Source organism: Neolamprologus multifasciatus, chromosome 18, assembly GCF_963576455.1.
Source record: "Neolamprologus multifasciatus chromosome 18, fNeoMul1.2, whole genome shotgun sequence".
Classification (NCBI taxonomy): Eukaryota; Metazoa; Chordata; class Actinopteri; order Cichliformes; family Cichlidae; genus Neolamprologus; species Neolamprologus multifasciatus.
This window is the reverse complement of record NC_140456.1, coordinates 9,734,841-9,752,156: the sequence shown is the minus strand read 5'-3', so window position 1 is coordinate 9,752,156 and position 17,316 is coordinate 9,734,841. Positions and strand designations below refer to the sequence as shown.

At 39.1% G+C, this 17,316-nt stretch overlaps 1 protein-coding gene across 1 annotated transcript; it reads left to right on the top strand.

Moving 5' to 3' along the window:
• The first annotated feature begins 986 nt into the window (after window positions 1–986).
• Window positions 987–14,795, top strand: ncstn (nicastrin). Its single transcript, XM_085139324.1, has 17 exons — window positions 987–1,059; window positions 3,549–3,650; window positions 4,108–4,231; window positions 4,970–5,091; window positions 5,691–5,836; window positions 8,262–8,406; window positions 8,583–8,695; window positions 9,172–9,324; window positions 9,441–9,545; window positions 9,901–9,978; window positions 10,398–10,567; window positions 10,663–10,765; window positions 11,148–11,249; window positions 11,543–11,630; window positions 12,112–12,275; window positions 12,422–12,634; window positions 13,575–14,795. The coding sequence occupies exons 1-17, from the start codon at window positions 1,002–1,004 to the stop codon at window positions 13,695–13,697; spliced, it is 2,109 nt and encodes a 702-aa protein (XP_084995450.1). The 5' UTR covers window positions 987–1,001; the 3' UTR covers window positions 13,698–14,795.
• The last annotated feature ends 2,521 nt before the right edge of the window (window positions 14,796–17,316 follow it).

Here is a 17,316-nt window from a genome sequence, read left to right as displayed (position 1 = left end):
GTTAAATACTGAAAATGTGGTTAGTTCCTTTTATAAAGAGCAAAGTTCTCATTTTGACAGAGTCTGCCCTCTACCTGTAAAAGGAAGCACTGTCATTATTACCCAGAACACATTCTGGCAAATGTTAGAAAAGTTGCATTAAAAAAAAAAAGGTGGGGGGAAATATATAATCACTCTCTTTCATTGAAAGGAAAAGCTCATTCCACAGGATTTTGAACACATTAATAAAACAAACTAAAATAAAGGCTTTGTTTATTGGTTAAAAGCTTCAGTGGCTTACATTACATTAAATTCATTCAACTACTGATTTATTTTAAACGGATTTCCCCTTACAATATGTTTTTAATAACTGTACATTTAGCATCACAAGTCAAGTCGGTTTCTGCTCTGCAGGACTGTATCACTCCCAATGTGTCTGAAAACTGAATTACTCTCTTCTGTGATGTCCAAAACACCAATATAGTTAACAAAATTAAACAATGACATGTTGGTTAAGTCATATCAAATAAAGATAATACTCTAAATACATACATGCATACAAAAATTAACTGAAACAATATTTTGTACTTAAATAACTAAAATATCAAAATATTATGGAAATTCATAACTTTTAGTCTATGCTAGTATTTCAAACTTGTCAACAAATCAAGCATGAAGCGTTCCACTTTCTATTAAAAAAAATAATACACGATTTTTTTAATGTGATATTTCAATATCTGATCTTTTAAAACTTTGCCCGTCAAAAATTTTATATTATACGACTATGAACTATGAAAGACTACCTAAATCTATATCAAAAATAAAAAGTTTCAAAACAATAAAAACAAACTAACTGAAACATAGCTGAATCAAAATCTACAATTTAAAGAATATATATAATACATAACTTCAGTCCACCTGAGTCCGCCCCTTTTTCTGTAAACCGGACCCAAACAGCAAAACCCGGATGTTTCCCCATGTCAACACTTCCTGTTGTGTTTTCAGCTTTTCAAACCAGGAAGATGGATTTGCTGTCGAATAAATGGATCATTAACTTGATATTTTGTTGTTTTTTCATAGGTGAGTTGTATTCCCCTGTTGCTAAACTTGTGTCTTCGTCTAACTGCTGAAGAACGAAATGTGTTTCGCTTTCGGGCGGTTAGCTTCGAGGACTTCTTTGTGTCCGGTGCTAGCTGAATGCTAGGCTAAATTAGCGTTAGCAGGAGGTTTTCTGTCTGCCTTTAAAATCTATGTCCCGGTTTTAAAATGAGTTTTTCAACTGAGTTCGGTGCTTCGACTGTTCTCTACGCATTTCAACCAAGTGGATGTGCAAAAGAAACACAGCATCTCTTGTGTTAATTAAGCCTTTGTGGTGACTTTGTAGTGACAGATTGGGTCAGCCCTCTTCTTAACTCAGCATCAGCGTGACCGCTCGTGATTTCACCGCTGCGGCCGCCCCCGGAGGGATTAAAGGCTGGACCGCTACACCAGATTATATACATTATATACATATTTCTTGTAGTTTACGTGACTCTCTAGTGAAATTAAACAGAAGAGAAGCCACTTTCAAATATTTAGAATATCCTGGTAAATCGGCACATAGGTGAGCAAACATAGCATCATTTGAGATGAAAAAAAAAATCAGTTTCTCATTTCCCTTTTCTGTTGCTGTGGGGAGATTAGTTAAAAAAAAAAAAAAAAAACCGAACAGTTGTGCTTTCTTTTCATTCTAAACTTGAACTTTACTTTAGTGTTGAGTGATAATTTTTAGTATTTTGATAAAAAGAAATGTCAGACATATTATTATAATAAAGACAACTAACACTAACATTTAAAATACTTAAAACAAAAATGTTTTTAAACAATAAAAGCTTAAAAACAAGTGAACCTACCCAGTATGGAAAGTGAGAAACGAAACAGAATTGAAATATTTAGAAAATAAGGAACTGTAATAACTTTTATAGATCAACTGGTTGATGTGTCTCTATTTTTTGTTAGGCAGCAAATTCTTTGGTATGCAGGAACCCTATTTATGTAAAATAATTGTAAACAATGCTATGACTTATACCGCTTCTTGAAGTGCAAAAACGTACATTTGAAAATGCTGTCCTGGACCATGTTAAAAAGATGAAACCATGAGGTCAGGTTAAAGCGAGGACACCGATCCCTCTCATGTAAAGTTTTTGAACCCAGATACCAAGAATATTTTATGTCTTTATGACTCAAGCATATCAAGATTTAGAAACACATTAAGTATTTTACAACTTCACTGCAAATTTTAAAGCTGATAACCTCCCCGTTGTCTGAATGGGATCCGTTGGCCTGTTTTAGACTGTTGCTGTATGTTTCTGTTGTTGACTTTCAGCAGTATTAATTCATGAGCGATTAGATGCTGTTATAGAGTAACATTTGAAGGATGACAGTTTGAAACCCCGAAGTATTGTATTGTACACAATACTTAAGCACAGTTTCGTGCCATATATTACCTGGGGAATAAAAGCAGCATTGTATTGCTTACATGTCATAAAGAACCTAGTTCTATTATTATCCAAATAAAATACGTTAAATAAGCGACCTGTGACGCAGGATTTATTTGAAAATTATTTCTACAAAGCATGTTAAAGGAAAAGCTCCTCTAATTTCAATGTGGGTAAACAGGCATCTTAACTCTCAAGGAGGAATCTTTGGATAGGAGTAACCCTTGTTTCTCTTTTGTGAACTGAGGGGTGAGCAAAGAAGCAAAATAATAGTGATCGCTGTCTGTACAGCTCAGTAGGCCTATACTTGTAAAAAACCTGCAACCAGATCTTTATTCATATATACTGAGGTGTCAAAACTTGTCAATAAGGGTATTTCCAAAACTGCGGCTTGGTTCTTTCTTTGGTTTTCAGTTCACACCTTGTTTTCGAACTCATGTTTCAGTGTATGCTTCTGCTTCTGCTTTTTTGTTTTTTTTAAAGAAAGAGAGAGAATGAACTAACAACACATTTTTTTTATATATATATACAAACTTTATCATCAAAAGATGAACTCCGTTATTGTGCTTCAGTTCACTTGTTTCCCAAACAACCATTAAACATTACAGTGGGTGTTAGCATCTTCACGTGTACTATGGAAACAGTGGTGCAACATTTATGCTGTGTTGACTAGGCCTCGGAAAGGACCTCTTTGTGTTGTCTAATAGTCAAAACACAGCTAGTTGTAAGTGCAGGTTATAAAAATGAGAATGAGTGTTGCTGTCATGCTTGGGGAACCTACCTACTTATAACATTATCACAGGGACCAGGCTCGCGATGGAAACTATAAGAAATGAGAAAATGGGAAATTGGCCTGTTGTGCACGGACCTCTGTATGGATATTTTTTAATGCACTGGGAGCTCAGAGTGCATGGTTTCTTCATGCAGAATGAAGCTTGGAGTAGATTAGGATCTAGCATGTTTCAAAGTGTTGAGAAAGTTTGATTGATTTAAATGATTTCTAATAAAACAAATCAGGAGACAATAGTATAAGTGGAATAGTAAAGATGAAATTTGTGTGTATGTTCAAATATTTGTTTTTTCTTCTTGCAGGTGTCAGCTGTAATTCAGTGGAAAACAAGATTTATGTGCATCTTAATTACTCTATCCCGTGTGTGCGACTGCTAAACGCAACACATCAAATAGGCTGTCAGTGTGAGTACATCAGCTTCTATTATATTATATTTTGATATTATTATCCAAGTTGAACCTAGTACATAAAAGTATTTGTTGTAGTTTGGAGTATCTTAGATACACAGTGAGCAATAATAAAATGCTTAGTGAGCATTAATCTGCAAACACCTTCCTGTGTTTCCTGTGTTTTTGCTTCAGTTGTTCAAATTCACAAACACACATCTGTGTAGCTGTGACAGAAGAGTTCTCACAGATGAAAGCCCGTAGTAAAACAAATATTTCCTGTGATAACTACTTGAATATCAAAAAACTGAATATCCATAGAAGTGTGTGCTGGTGTCACACTACAAAAGCCTCACCAGCAGCAGTTTTGCTTCTGCTGAATGAAAGTAATGGAGAATGATTGAAAAGCTTTTAAGGACATTTATGTCTTGGACAGCTGTAACACAGATATTTCATTCCTTGTTTCGGATTTCAGCGTCTTTATCAGGTGATGTTGGTGTGCTCCATGTGCTCGAATCAGAAGCAAACCTGGACTGGGTCCTGAAAACTGGTCCCAACCCTCCATATATGGTGATTCTGGATTCTACGCTCTTTACGAGGTGCGCTCAACATGCCTCATCCTGTAGTGGAAGCCCCCACAGTAGTTTTTAGTGAACATAAACCTCATTTACTCACACTTTAAATCTGTTACTGATTTACTCCATATTTGGTTTTATTTTGAACAATCAATCGACGTCAAAACAGAATTGCAGTTTGAAACTATCCAATTAAAAAATGTAAAAGCTGCAGTTAGTCCACACTTTGTATACTGTCTATGATCCTGCTAGCCAATCAGACGTGATGCAAGACAGCTACATATACACCCAGCAATAACACACATGTGGAGTAGTTTTAAATTAATAGGTTAGAAGTAGCTCATATTTCTATCTTTTGATATCGGCCCATGTGGTAATGCTACATGTCATTGTATAAATTATTGCACTTTGAGTATCAAACTGGAGTTGACTTTAAGAAATTAAATTAAGAATTTTTTCTCTTTCAGCCCTATTTTAGATATTTTAATACTTAACGAAAAACAAAAACTTTGGTAATAAAAATAAATCAGTGAAGTAATGGTATTGTGGCTCTGTTACGGAGGCCAATCTGCTATAAGTTGTCATTTACTTACATGCATAATAAAATAGATGTGTGTCTAATAGGAGCTGCTAAACTTAAAGAAAGAAACTTGAACCATATTTCAAAAGAATTAACGCACCTATGATCTCTGTGTTTTGTTTTGTTTTGTTTTTTTAACCTGTATCATCTCCTGTACTGTGTGCCGGCTGTCTGCTCATCAGATCTATCATGATGAAACTTAAGACTGGCTCCAGTAGGGTTGCTGGTGTTGTTGTTGTGGCGCCAAGCTCAAATCCAGCTGAGGGTTTCTCTCCACACACCACCTGCCCCAACGAGAACTCAGGTGGGTGGGGGTTACATGTTAAGGCTTGCTCCACAGTTTTACACAAGCTACAGAAATAAATTATAGTTTGATGATCCTCAGAGAGCATAGCTCATAAAACCACAAGTTGTAACTGGGTCATATTTCATGTTCTGCGCTTGATCTCTGAAACATTGCAGTGTCTGCAAAATGTCTTGTTTACACTCAACAGAGATTTAATTAGAATGGCTTTTATTGTCACTGTACACATGTACAGTAAGATACAAAGCATCTCGTACTCAGTGCAGACATGTGGGAAAAGTAAGGGGGGTGAAGTGCACAGTTCTGCGGCATTATATCAGGAGAAAAAAGGGAATTCACATCCTTTACTGAAGTAAAACAAGTAATTTCACAGTATGAAGATGCTTTGCTAACGCCATATACTATTAAATAGTCCTGGATTCAAACTTTAAGTCTAGTCGGGGTAACATGTAGCACACAGTCAAAATACTCCGGGTCATTTTAGGGAAGTTGGATGCTTTGTAGATGGGGAACAATCCAACCTTATCTTTGGATCAGGGGTCTCTTTAATGTTACTGATGGTAATTTTTGTTTTTCCCCTCTCTGTGCATCCCCCATAGGCGTGTATTCAGAGAGCTATGACCCAGCCTTAGCCCACTGTAACGTGACCGTGTGGAACCCTCTGGGAAATGGCTTGTCCTACGAGGAGTATGACTTCCCGATGTTCTCCCTGAAAGACGACAACGACACTCAGGCCATAAAACAGGTTATTTGTTTTCCACTTGATGTTGGAGAGTACAAGATTGTGCAGTCACATGATAAGCTACTCACACACTACGAGTCTAAATCTGAACTTGCCTCACTGGTCGTTGAGTTTAGAAATAATGCTCTAAAGCTGTTTCAGCAGCAAACAAGGTCATCTTCATGTAGATCACATAGTATTGCATTAGTTTAAAACAGAATGGCACACTATTCAAAGAGAAGTTATGTTTCTTCCCTTATAAAATAGACGTGTATCGAATTCAGATTACATTCATTGTATGCAGTCTAAGCTGCTTGGTTTGACCTGAACTACAACTTTTTGTTATAATTTCAGTTTACAGGCAACTTTAAGGATTTAAAGTTGCCTGTAAATAGCCACAGTGCTAAGTAAAAGACCAACGAAATGCCGCAGTTTCACCTACCAAAATATTCTGAATGTTGTGTACCAAACAAAGTCATACTATTTGTAAGGTATTTCCATTAAAAAAGGCAGTAGATGCACAACATACAGTACAGCAGTCTGCTTTAATTAGCAAATGTGAAGGCTAGCAGCATTTAGCTACAGCTTTCTGTGTTTATATGTACATTATTCAAAGCAGCCATGCTCCTGATTTTAACACTTACAACTATCCAAATGCACAGATTAAGCTTGTGTTTCTTTTGTGTTATATTTTGAGGTTGCACATTTTAACGTGGGAATCGGTTTTTTGCTTTTAAAGCCAGCCTTAGAAGATTAGAAGATTTGGAGTTTTTGACACTTTCATGTTGATGGGTTTAAACTAGGGATGTGTGCCACTAGTCCAATCATCAACGCTGTTGTCACTAGTTAGTGCTAGATGTACTAGTCGTTTAATCTAATTATTTTACATTTATTTGATGCCGAATGCTGGTACACTGTTGTATCCCAAATATCATGCAGCTGTCTGCCACCAGATGGAGCATGGTTGTTGAGAAATGCCATAAATCTGTTAATCAGGCCTGATATTTTTGTCAACACTAATACTGGTTAGTTCTTTTAAAGGCAAAAGAGTGAGATTGCGAATACAAATAGTGGAAGATTGGATGGGCTCTCTCTTAGTGATAGGGTGAGGAGTTCAGTTATATGGGAGGGGCTCAGAGCAGAGCCGCTGCTCCTCCACATTGAAAGGAGCCAGTTGAGGTGGTCGCCTCTTGGGTAAGGTGTTCCAGCCGTGTGTGTCCTACCAGGAGGGTAGGACAGTAAGATACAAAGCATCTGGGTCTGCCCACCCCAGGGCAGACCCAGGACACGCTGGAGAGATTGCGTCTCTCAGCTGGCCTGGGAATGCCTTGATGTGATAGCGAGGTCTAGGCTTTCCTGCTCAATCCCAGAACCAGATAAATGGAAGAAAATAGCTGGATGATTTATTGTTTTATTATTTCAGATTTTTACATTTATTGAAGTGGTTGGTCTGAATTTTCAAACAGCGTACATCATTCATAATGCGCAGCACACTTTTGAGTTACAATTTCTTAGTTTTTCAGATGTTGATTTGTCATATTCATTCATTAATGAAAACTGATTAACAGTTTCAGATGCCTTTTGATTTGGGAGTTTCTGACATCCATCCATCCATCTTCATCCGCTTTATCCGAGGCTGGGTCACGGGGGCAGCAGCCTAAGCAGAGAGGCCCAGACCTCCCTCTCCCTAGCCACCTCCTCCAGCTTATCTGGGGGAACACCAAGGCGTTCCCAGGCCAGCCGAGAGATATAATCTCTCCAGCGTGTCCTGGGTCTGCCCTGGGGCCTCCTCCCGGTGGGACATGCCTGGAACACCTCACCCAATAGGCGCCCAGGAGGCATCCTTGTCAGATGCGCGAACCACCTCAGCTGGCTCCTTTCGATGTGGAGCAGCAGCGGCTCTACTCTGAGCCCCTCCCGGATGGCCGAACTTCTCACCCTATCTCTAAGGGAGAGGCCAGCCACCCTTCGGAGGAAGCTCATTTCTACCGCTTGTATCCGCGATCTCGTTCTTTCGGTCACTACCCACAGCTTGTGACCATAGGTGAGGGTAGGGACGTAGATCGACCGGTAAATTGAGAGCTTCGCTTTTACACTCAGCTCCCTCTTCACCACGACGGACCGGTGCAGCGTCTGCATTACTGCAGCTGCAGCCCCAATCCGTCTGTCGATCTCCGGCTCCCTTCTCCCATCACTCGCGAACAAGACCCCGAGATACTTGAACTCCTCCACTTGGGGCAGGAACTCATCCTGATGTCAAGATGAGTTTCTGACATCATTGATTAAACACTCCTCAAATTTAACGTGATATTGTCAATATTATAGACTAGTCGGTTAGTCTAATTTTTTGTCCTCGTGCAGTCGACTAAGAAATTTGTCCCCAGGAACATTCTTAGTTCAAATCTGTGTATACAGGCGTTTTCATCTGTGTGCTTTTCTCCATTCACAGTGCTACTACAATCATAACCATGTTGTGAATGGCAGTAGTCCTCAGTATCCACTGTGCGCGATGCAGCTCTACTCACACATGTCTGCCGTCACCGACACGGCCACCTGCATGAGGAGAAATGGCATCAACTTCAGCTTAAACCCAGGTATTTTTAAAGTGTAATTATCTAAATCTAAACATTACTTAACGTTTTTACAATATGTGGGAAATATTTTCAGAAACATGCTGCAAAAATATTTAAATAAGAGAGTTTTTATTATTGTTATTTTTGTTATAGTGCTAATCACTGTTTGTTTGGTCCTTGTTCTTTTCACCCTGAAGAAACCGTATGTGACCCACTTGGAGACTTTAATGTTTTGGCCTCGACCAGGCCTCTGAACTACACAGATAAGGGCCACAAGACGGGGGAGAGCGTGGTCATCGCAGCAGCGAGGGTGAGTTCAAGCAAAAGTGGTTTCAAAAGAAAACCACAGTACCACGTGTTACATATTAACATGCTGAGAATGATGTGAGTTTGTGAGAATTCAGGATTACCCTCACATAGACTTTATTTGGGTCGACGGCTGAGGTCAAAATTTTATTCATCTTGCTTTTATTTTGAAAGTCGGTCATTGCTAACCACCTCTACCTGGATTTTCCTGTTTGGCTGAGTGGTGGTTCTGACCTCTAAGTGCAGTTCTTGTATCCATGACATAAAATGAAGATGAATAGTGGCCAACATATCAAAGTGACTGCTCAATTTTGAGTAAAGGATGTACTATAGATGGTAGAAGTGGCTGATCTGCAGTATACAGTGGTAGAGTTTTTGTTTACATTTTGAATAATAAAAATGTTCATGGCTAGTTAAATTGAACAACTTGTGTAGATAAATTCTCTGCTTAATCCCTGTTCGCTCCTGTCCTGTCTGCAGCTGGACAGCCGGTCTTTTTTCTTTGACATTGCTCCAGGCGCAGAGAGTGCAGCCTCGGGGTTTGTCACCTTGCTGGCGGCAGCACACGCTCTGCGCAACGCCACCCAGGAGGCCCAACCCAACCGCACCATCCTCTACGCATTCTTCCAGGGGGTCAGTTCTTTGTTTTTTTCTTTTTTTTCCATAGTCAGCACAGTGCTCAACTAACATTTGAGAACTGTTTTAGTTTTGACTGTCCTGCCATTCATCCATTTGTCTGTTGACCACAGGAAACCTTTGACTACATCGGCAGCTCGAGGTTGGTGTACGACATGGAGAATAAACAGTTTCCTTTGGACCTGGACAATGTTCACTCAGTGGTGGAGATTGGACAGGTGTGTATTATATTACTGATAGCTTTACACGTAACTGTCATGTGGCACAAACTCCTGAAGTTTAAAGAAAATTTTGTTTGAATTTGGGTATATTTTTTTTATACCTGCATTTGTTTATATTTTCAATACTTTTGGATTAAAGAATAATTCAACTAGAATACCTCTTTACTTGACAATTGAATGGCTTTAAAAAATTCAAATGAAAACTTTTGATTATATATAATGTTTGTTTGTTTTTTTACCATGTGCAGATTTCTTTTGTGTTACTTATTAATAATTATTTAATATTAGTTGTGGGTTATGTTAATGAAAATGTGCAAGTACAATATGATTATGTCGGACTTTCCTGTCCTAGGTGGGACTCCATGGAGAATCAAAGCTCTGGGTTCACACTGATCCCGTGTCTCGGAGGAACAGCAGTGTGAATGAAGAGGTTGGTCTCTCTCCGTACCTATATCCCTCTCACCTCCTAAACACTCATGTCTCTGAGCCTTCATTTCTTGTTTCCTGTTAAATGGGAGTACTTCCTCCCCATTTTTGTCTACTCATACGAGGTCGTCTTCCTGGGGTCTCCTCACAACCCTAAATAGTACAGGCACTTAGGAAAAAGCATGGATGGATGGGTGAAAGTCCAACATGAGCCCTCATTTACATTCCTCTATGCTTTAGTCTTATGTATTTATATACTTGTTATTCTCACCCCATGGCAGCTGGGACAGGCTCCTGTGTCCATGTAACTTCATAATCATAAATTTCAGATAAACGGGAAAAAAACTGAAACCAGAGCTCACAGTGTGTGTTTTACTGTGTGGCTAACATTTGTTCTTACTTCCCTTCACTGATCTGTTTCAGGTGGAAAAGCTCATCAGAAACTTGAACTCGTCTGCCTTAAGTCTCAACTTCTCATTGCAAGAGCCCAGTTTCTCTCAGCCGCTGCCTCCGTCATCCCTACAGCGTTTCCTGCGAGCACGGCCAATCCCTGGTGTTGTTATCCAGAATCATAACTCTGCTTTCACCAACAAGTACTTTGCATTTTCTTCAGTATAAATAATAATCAATCCAGAGCTAGGGATTGTTTTAAAAAAAAAAAAAACTCCATTTCCTGTTCTGTGCACAGGTACTATGAAAGTATGTATGATAATGCGGAGTACCTGAACATGTCTTACCCACCAAACCTGACGCCAGAGGAGCAGCTGGAATACATAACAGATGCTGCAAAGGTATAGCTGTTGTTTAAACCGTTTAAAAGTGTGTTAACCTACATTTAAAGTGATTTCTACTTATATTTTTTAAATGCATTAAAAGTATTAAGAGCAACATGAACCCTGGTTACTGATCTTTTCTTCTTATTTTTAGCTTGAAAGAGTTTAAATATATTTTTTTTAATTTTAAGATCAGCTTGTTTGAATTATCTTTTCACATTAACAGTTTTCCAAAATATAGCAAGTCTATTTTTATTTAAGCTGCAGAAAGTCACGCTATCGTCTAAACTTTGTTTATCATCTAAACATTGTTGCTTTGTTGTGTTGATTTACTGTGGAGAGCTTCATACAAAGTCTTTTGAGCTCTGAAAAACATTCTTTGTTTCCCTGCATCATCAAGGCTCTGACTGAAGCGGCGACCATTGTGGCTCGAGCTCTGTACACACAGGCAGGAGGCTCGGACCCCATCCAGCTGCAAAACATTAACGTGGATAGTCAGATGGTACGTTTATTTATTTTAATAAATGCTATTTTGTTTACAAGCTCATTATTCTTATTCCAATTAGCTTTAACTCGTCTAAGAAATCTTCAAAAATAAGGAAATTTAAAAACTTTAGTGGCTTCTTCAGTCACTTCATTCATTTTGAACTTGAAATTTATTTATTTTAAACTGTTCAGCAAAAGTTCAATAATAATCAATTGTAGATTCTTTTTAAGTCCTTTTTATTTTCTCCTTGATGCTGCTGTTACCTTGTGGGACTGAACAGAAGTGAATCTGTCCTACTTTCCTCACAGGTGACCCAAATGCTGTACGGTTTCCTTGTTAAGTCAAATAACTCCTGGTTCCAGCAAATGGTACCTTCGGACTTCGCGATTCATCTGCGTAAGTTGATCCTGTTTTGTACTAGACTGTTATAAATGTTGTAGGAATAAAAAGGCTTGTTATGTGTCTTCAATATGTTTTATAATGAGAAATTCATCATCTTTATTTATAAAGCACTTTAAAACAACCACAGCAAAGTGCTGCACATTGGAACTAAAAAATAAAATTACATAAGATATAAATAAAATCCAAATAAAAGAAAAAAGTAAAATAATGAATTAATTACAAATTTATATAAACAAATTTAATTAAAAGGAAAAACAAAGTCTTTCTGAGGCCAAAAGCCAAAGAATAAAAATGGGTTTTAACCAATGTTCTAAAACCTATTTCTTGTTTCTTCTTGATAAATGTTGCTTCTTAACGCCTATTTAGATGCTGTTTACAATATTGTCCTATTGTTGTTTTGAAGTATGAAGCCTTAAATGAAGCTTATCTTTTTATCAAAACTATATTTCCTCACAAAATACTTTCTTTCTCTCAGGTGACAGACCCACAAACTTCTACGTGGGGGTGACACAACAGCACAGTGAACCGACTTTTCTGGTCCAATACCTGCTGGCCAACCTGACCGGCACCACCGTCAACATCACCCAGGACAACTGCCAGAACCAGAGAGAGGGCGAGGATGACAAAGAGAGCAAACATGTAAGATTTACAACAGTGTGTATTTTCTTGAAAGTCAACTTGGGTGTAAGTTGCCCTCTGGCAATTTAAGTAAGAACTTTAAAGCCTTTGGAACATCATTTATCTAATTCCTCCCTTTAACACATTGTTGTCAACCCGTCCCTCAGATATACAGCTACATGTGGGTTCAAGGTGCAGCACCTCCCAACAGTACAGAACGAGTGGCATTCTGCGTTCGCTCCACAGTTCGTCTCTCCAAAGCGCTGTCCCCGGCCTTCGACCTGAAGGAGTACACCTCCAAAGATTACTCAACGTGGACGGAGTCCAGGTGGAAGAGCATTAAAGGGCGCATATTTCTGGTGGCCAGTCATGAACTGGAGGTAAACTTTCCCTCAAAGACACCACAGATGTGACTGATGCACACACACAGCAGAGAAGTTGTTCTACAACTAAAAAGTTTGATATGTGAATGCAATAACTCGAGACAAGGCAACATAGGATTTTGAAGTTGATACCATTGATGGTTGCATCTACTAGCAGGCTGAGGGGTAGCACTGTTGGCCTCCAGTTCTTTTTTGTAAGCAGTGATCTCATTGTTAGTGGAGGGCAGGGATTGTTTTAAGGCACGCGAGCGCTTGTGGGAAAGTCTCATGTTGAAAAAATGGCTTCCAAACGGCAACAAGAGACCAAATTTGCATGGCAATTGTAACAGTGTTCGTGATTGGTTGTTATTTTCTCTCTGATCTAGATTTTCTCACAGTAGTGTTTGTGATTTTAGCGGCCGATCCGGCCTAAACCAACAACTCCGGTTTCCAGAACTACAGCAACAAAAGAGCCTAACAACAAAAACAAAACTGGTTAAATCCTGGCAGTGATTGATTGCGTGCGTTGAACAAATTTCAGGTCTCTGCATGTTCATCAACACGTTGTGCTAAAACAAATCGAAACTCTTTTATTTCAGTGTTTGATACAATCCAATTTTGTTAATGTGGTAACTGCATCTCACTGCTTAAACTGGCGCCTTTGGGTTCACCGTTTGTATCACTGCAGATTTAAAGTCACATGATAATGTGACTGAGTTATTTTTAATATAACAGCTCATCACATGAGTGCAAAGCCACAGGCAGCTGGAACTCGACTTCCCTCATTCTACAGACAGTTTTACCCGTGATAGCTGGAATAATCGCTTCCATAGCAAAGCATTTAGAGGCTTTTTGGATGAGAGCTACAATCGGAACTACTTGATGTTTAAATGTGACTATAAATAAAGGTGATGATATCTTGTTGCTGCTGTGTACACCCTTGCCCTTTCTCCTCCAGATGTTGACGCTCGGAGTCGGTGTGGCCGTGCTGATAGCATCCTTAATGTTGACGTACATCATCAGCTCAAAGGCCGACATACTCTTCAGCTCAGGGAGAGAGCCCACCGCTGCCACCTACTGATTCACTCAGAAGCGTCTCAGACCCACGACCACTACTTCTACTACTACTATTGCTACTACTACTACTTTTATCCCAACCAGACATGGACAGTTTTCTTTAAAACACACCACGAGTAGGTACACAGACAGGTTAGTCTCAGCTGCATCGAGGTGGGGGAGGGGGGTCGGGGGGTGAGGGGTTCCTTTTAGACGACGACTCCGTGTTTATGGACTCACTCATGTGAGGCGTGACATGAGGACTGGACCGGACTGGATTTGCCTGGATGGATCTGGACTCATCAGGGTCATAAAACACACTGGTCAGGCACCAGCAGGCCCTGCCAGTGGAAACGATGTTTATATTTTTTGTTTTAGTTTTTTTTTGTTTTGTTTTGTTGGTTTTTTTCCCTTTTATCCTTAAAGAATGTTTTGTTTACTGTGTCATGGGATAGGCACTAAACATTGAGCATTACTTTGAGCTGTGTGTATGATTTTGAAAATGTGAATGCAACCGTGTGTGTGAGCAATTATAAGTGTGCGCACGTCTGTGTGTGTGTGTGTGTGAACTTTGTATGAGGATTGCGATGGTATGTGCAATACTTTAGCTGTCTTCTCTGTCAGTGTAGTTAACTTATCAATCAGTTTTAATGATAAGAAACCACTTTGTGAGTCAATGAGCAAGTAGTAATATTACAAATTTAACATTTTGCAAAATCTGGTAATGTGCAGTGAAAGATTTTGATAATAAATCAGTATCATTCAGTCCAAGTACACATGATGAAACTGTACTTGTAGACCCCCTGCAGTTTCACATATTGTGATATTTGAATGGGAATTTTCCAAGAGTCTGGCATGGCTGAAAAATACACTTTATTTCTCATCAGTCAGCGGCCATAATGTATTAAAAAAGCAGTCGGAAAGATCCGTTTTAGCAGTGAAAAACAACATGCTGGTACTCTGCCTTTGCACTCTTTGGTTTTTTGTTTTTTTCCCTATGAAGTTTATTTTCTGAAAATTGTATGACACACGAGATTGGCGATGGGTGTTTGTTTTAATAGATGGAATTAAAAGACCGATTGTGATGCCTTGATGAAGAAATAAACATTGCTTCTTTTCCAAACTTGTATTTCACAGTCCTTTGACTTTGGCACAGAAAAGCAGGAAAATGTTGAAAAAGGGATCACAAGGATGGAAATTAGTTTTTTCATTTATTTATTTATTTTTTATTAAACACACACAGGAGATACTAATTTCCACTACTGCAAGAAAAATGTACCTTTAGAAAGTACATGGAAAGGCACTGGCTTCTAAATTACCACATTAACAAAGCATCTAAATCACTGAGAGGAAGACCCACTAGAGCATAGGTGTCAAACTCTGGCCCGCGGGCCAAATTTGGCCCGCAGCCTAATTACATTTGGCCCGCAAAGCCATACCAAATTACTATTAGAGCTGGCCTACTGGTATTATACAGCTAATATATATATTGTTTAGTATTAAGCTTTGCTTGTTCCATATTCAGTTTTTCAGCAAAACTTGTTTGAGTCCATAAGAAGAGATTCATTCTTAAATCTGGAGGAAGATTTTTTTTTCAGTAAATATTAACGTTAGCCCGCGACCTTGTTTCAGTTTTGAATTTTGGCCCACTGTGCATTTGAGTTTGACACCCCTGCACTAGAGCAAGTGTACCTTTTCTAATGCAGCTGACAGCTTCAAGCCTTCATCAGATGCAGGATCCATAAATTAGGCCTAGGTGCAGCTCCTCAGTTCATCAAGCAGTTTTAACTCCCTGCCCCTCATTTCTTTAAGACCGCTTTTTATTCTGTTTGGTACCCCCCCAACACAGGTGTCACAATGTTACCCACTGCCACTATTGATGCCTGTGAAGCCTCTTGCTGTTTTGAAGTGGATGTGATGAGCAAGGAGTGAATCTGACTATGAAGCAGAATTGATTGACATTTATCCTGGATAATCCTTTTTTTTCTGACTCCAGCAGACTTCACGTTCTTTTTCGTATAAATTTAAACTACCAATTGTGCGCAGCAGAAAAGTGCTTACTGAAGTCTCGCGCTGTGTCCCATTTCAGGGTCTGCACGCTTGAAGTACGCGTTTTAAGTGCGGTTACGTCACCGCCACGCGACGACGGCTGTCCCAATTCGAAGTGTACTTCAAATGTGTACTCCAAATGCGCCGTCGATTTCCCCAAATATCAAGCGTGGTCCGGTGCACGCTTTGTGGTCCCATATATCCCACAATTCATAGCGCGGCGGTGGGTGTGGATAATTTTGCCTCAAAATACGGCAGAAGGGAGCGGCCGAAGAGTGAACTGTCAAAAGTAAGTACTGAATATGACGTCACTTATTCATGTGCGAATGTTTAATAATGAAGAACATTAAAACATTGCTGTTGGCCACATGTCGGCAAAGTTATGTGACACTAGTGATGTTTGTACTTTCAGCATTAACTTGGTTTTAAAGCCTCTACTTCTAAATATACATATACTCGACCTTAATCTTACAGAGAATCTGATGATTTTATGGATAATTAAAGTCAGTCATAGATCCACAAACACAACAAGCTGAAAGTCAGTGATATATATATATATATATATATATATATATATATACACATATCATAATAATCTGACAATACTATAATATTGGCCATATTATATTTACATTACCATAGTGAGATGACTTTAGTCTCATGAACAACATTAACTAATTATTATTTACTAGCTAATCTTAAATGACTGTTCAGTACAGAAATGAAGCCCTTGAATCATGTTTTACAGTCCTGTGGTCTCAGCCTCAGATACTCAACTAATCAAAGTGATGTCAGAACAAAAATGAATGGCCAACAAAACAATTTTCTCCTTCATTTCTGTCAAACAAAGCTGTATGTAACGTGTCTCGCGGTTAGTATCATGGTTGCTAGGCAACCTGAACAGCGCGACGAAGCATTTCACAAGCCTCTCACTTGTGAAATGGGACTACATACGGTATGTAGTACGCGTAGTGCGCGTACTTCAAGCGTGCAGACCCTGAAATGGGACACAGCCACAGAGTGAGTTGCTTTTTGACCTTCATAGAGCTGGATTTGCAACTGGGGGAGTCGCCCCCTGCTGGCCATTAAAAGGAATGCATGTTTAAGGCACTTCTACTGGCTCGAGTTTTCTGACCTTCAGGGACTTTCGCACTTTTGTGGTTGAGATGACCTTGTTAAGAATATCCCCTCGTCATGATGTCACACAGATCCAAGAGTGCAAAAAAACTCTTAAACTGAGTGCTTAAAGCAGTATGAAGCTTTGGCTACCTGCACACATAATTTGAAACTTTGGTCATGTTTAATATGATCATCCATCCATTATCTCCCTCTTAAGCCAGCTCACAATGACAGCAAACGAAGCTTTTTATAGACTCAAAAGACGGTTTTTGAGTTGATAATTTTTTAAGAGTCCTTGGGAAAAAAAGCAAGAAAGTAGAGATTCTCCATAAAAAGAAACACAGTGTGACTTATGTACTGTAAAGTAGTTAATGGTAAACCCTAGCCTGCATTTTGTTGGAAGGTAGTTGTAAAACAAATATTGTAATATTTTAGTAAGACGCAGTACAGAAAACCTCTGCCAAGGATCCTCTGCC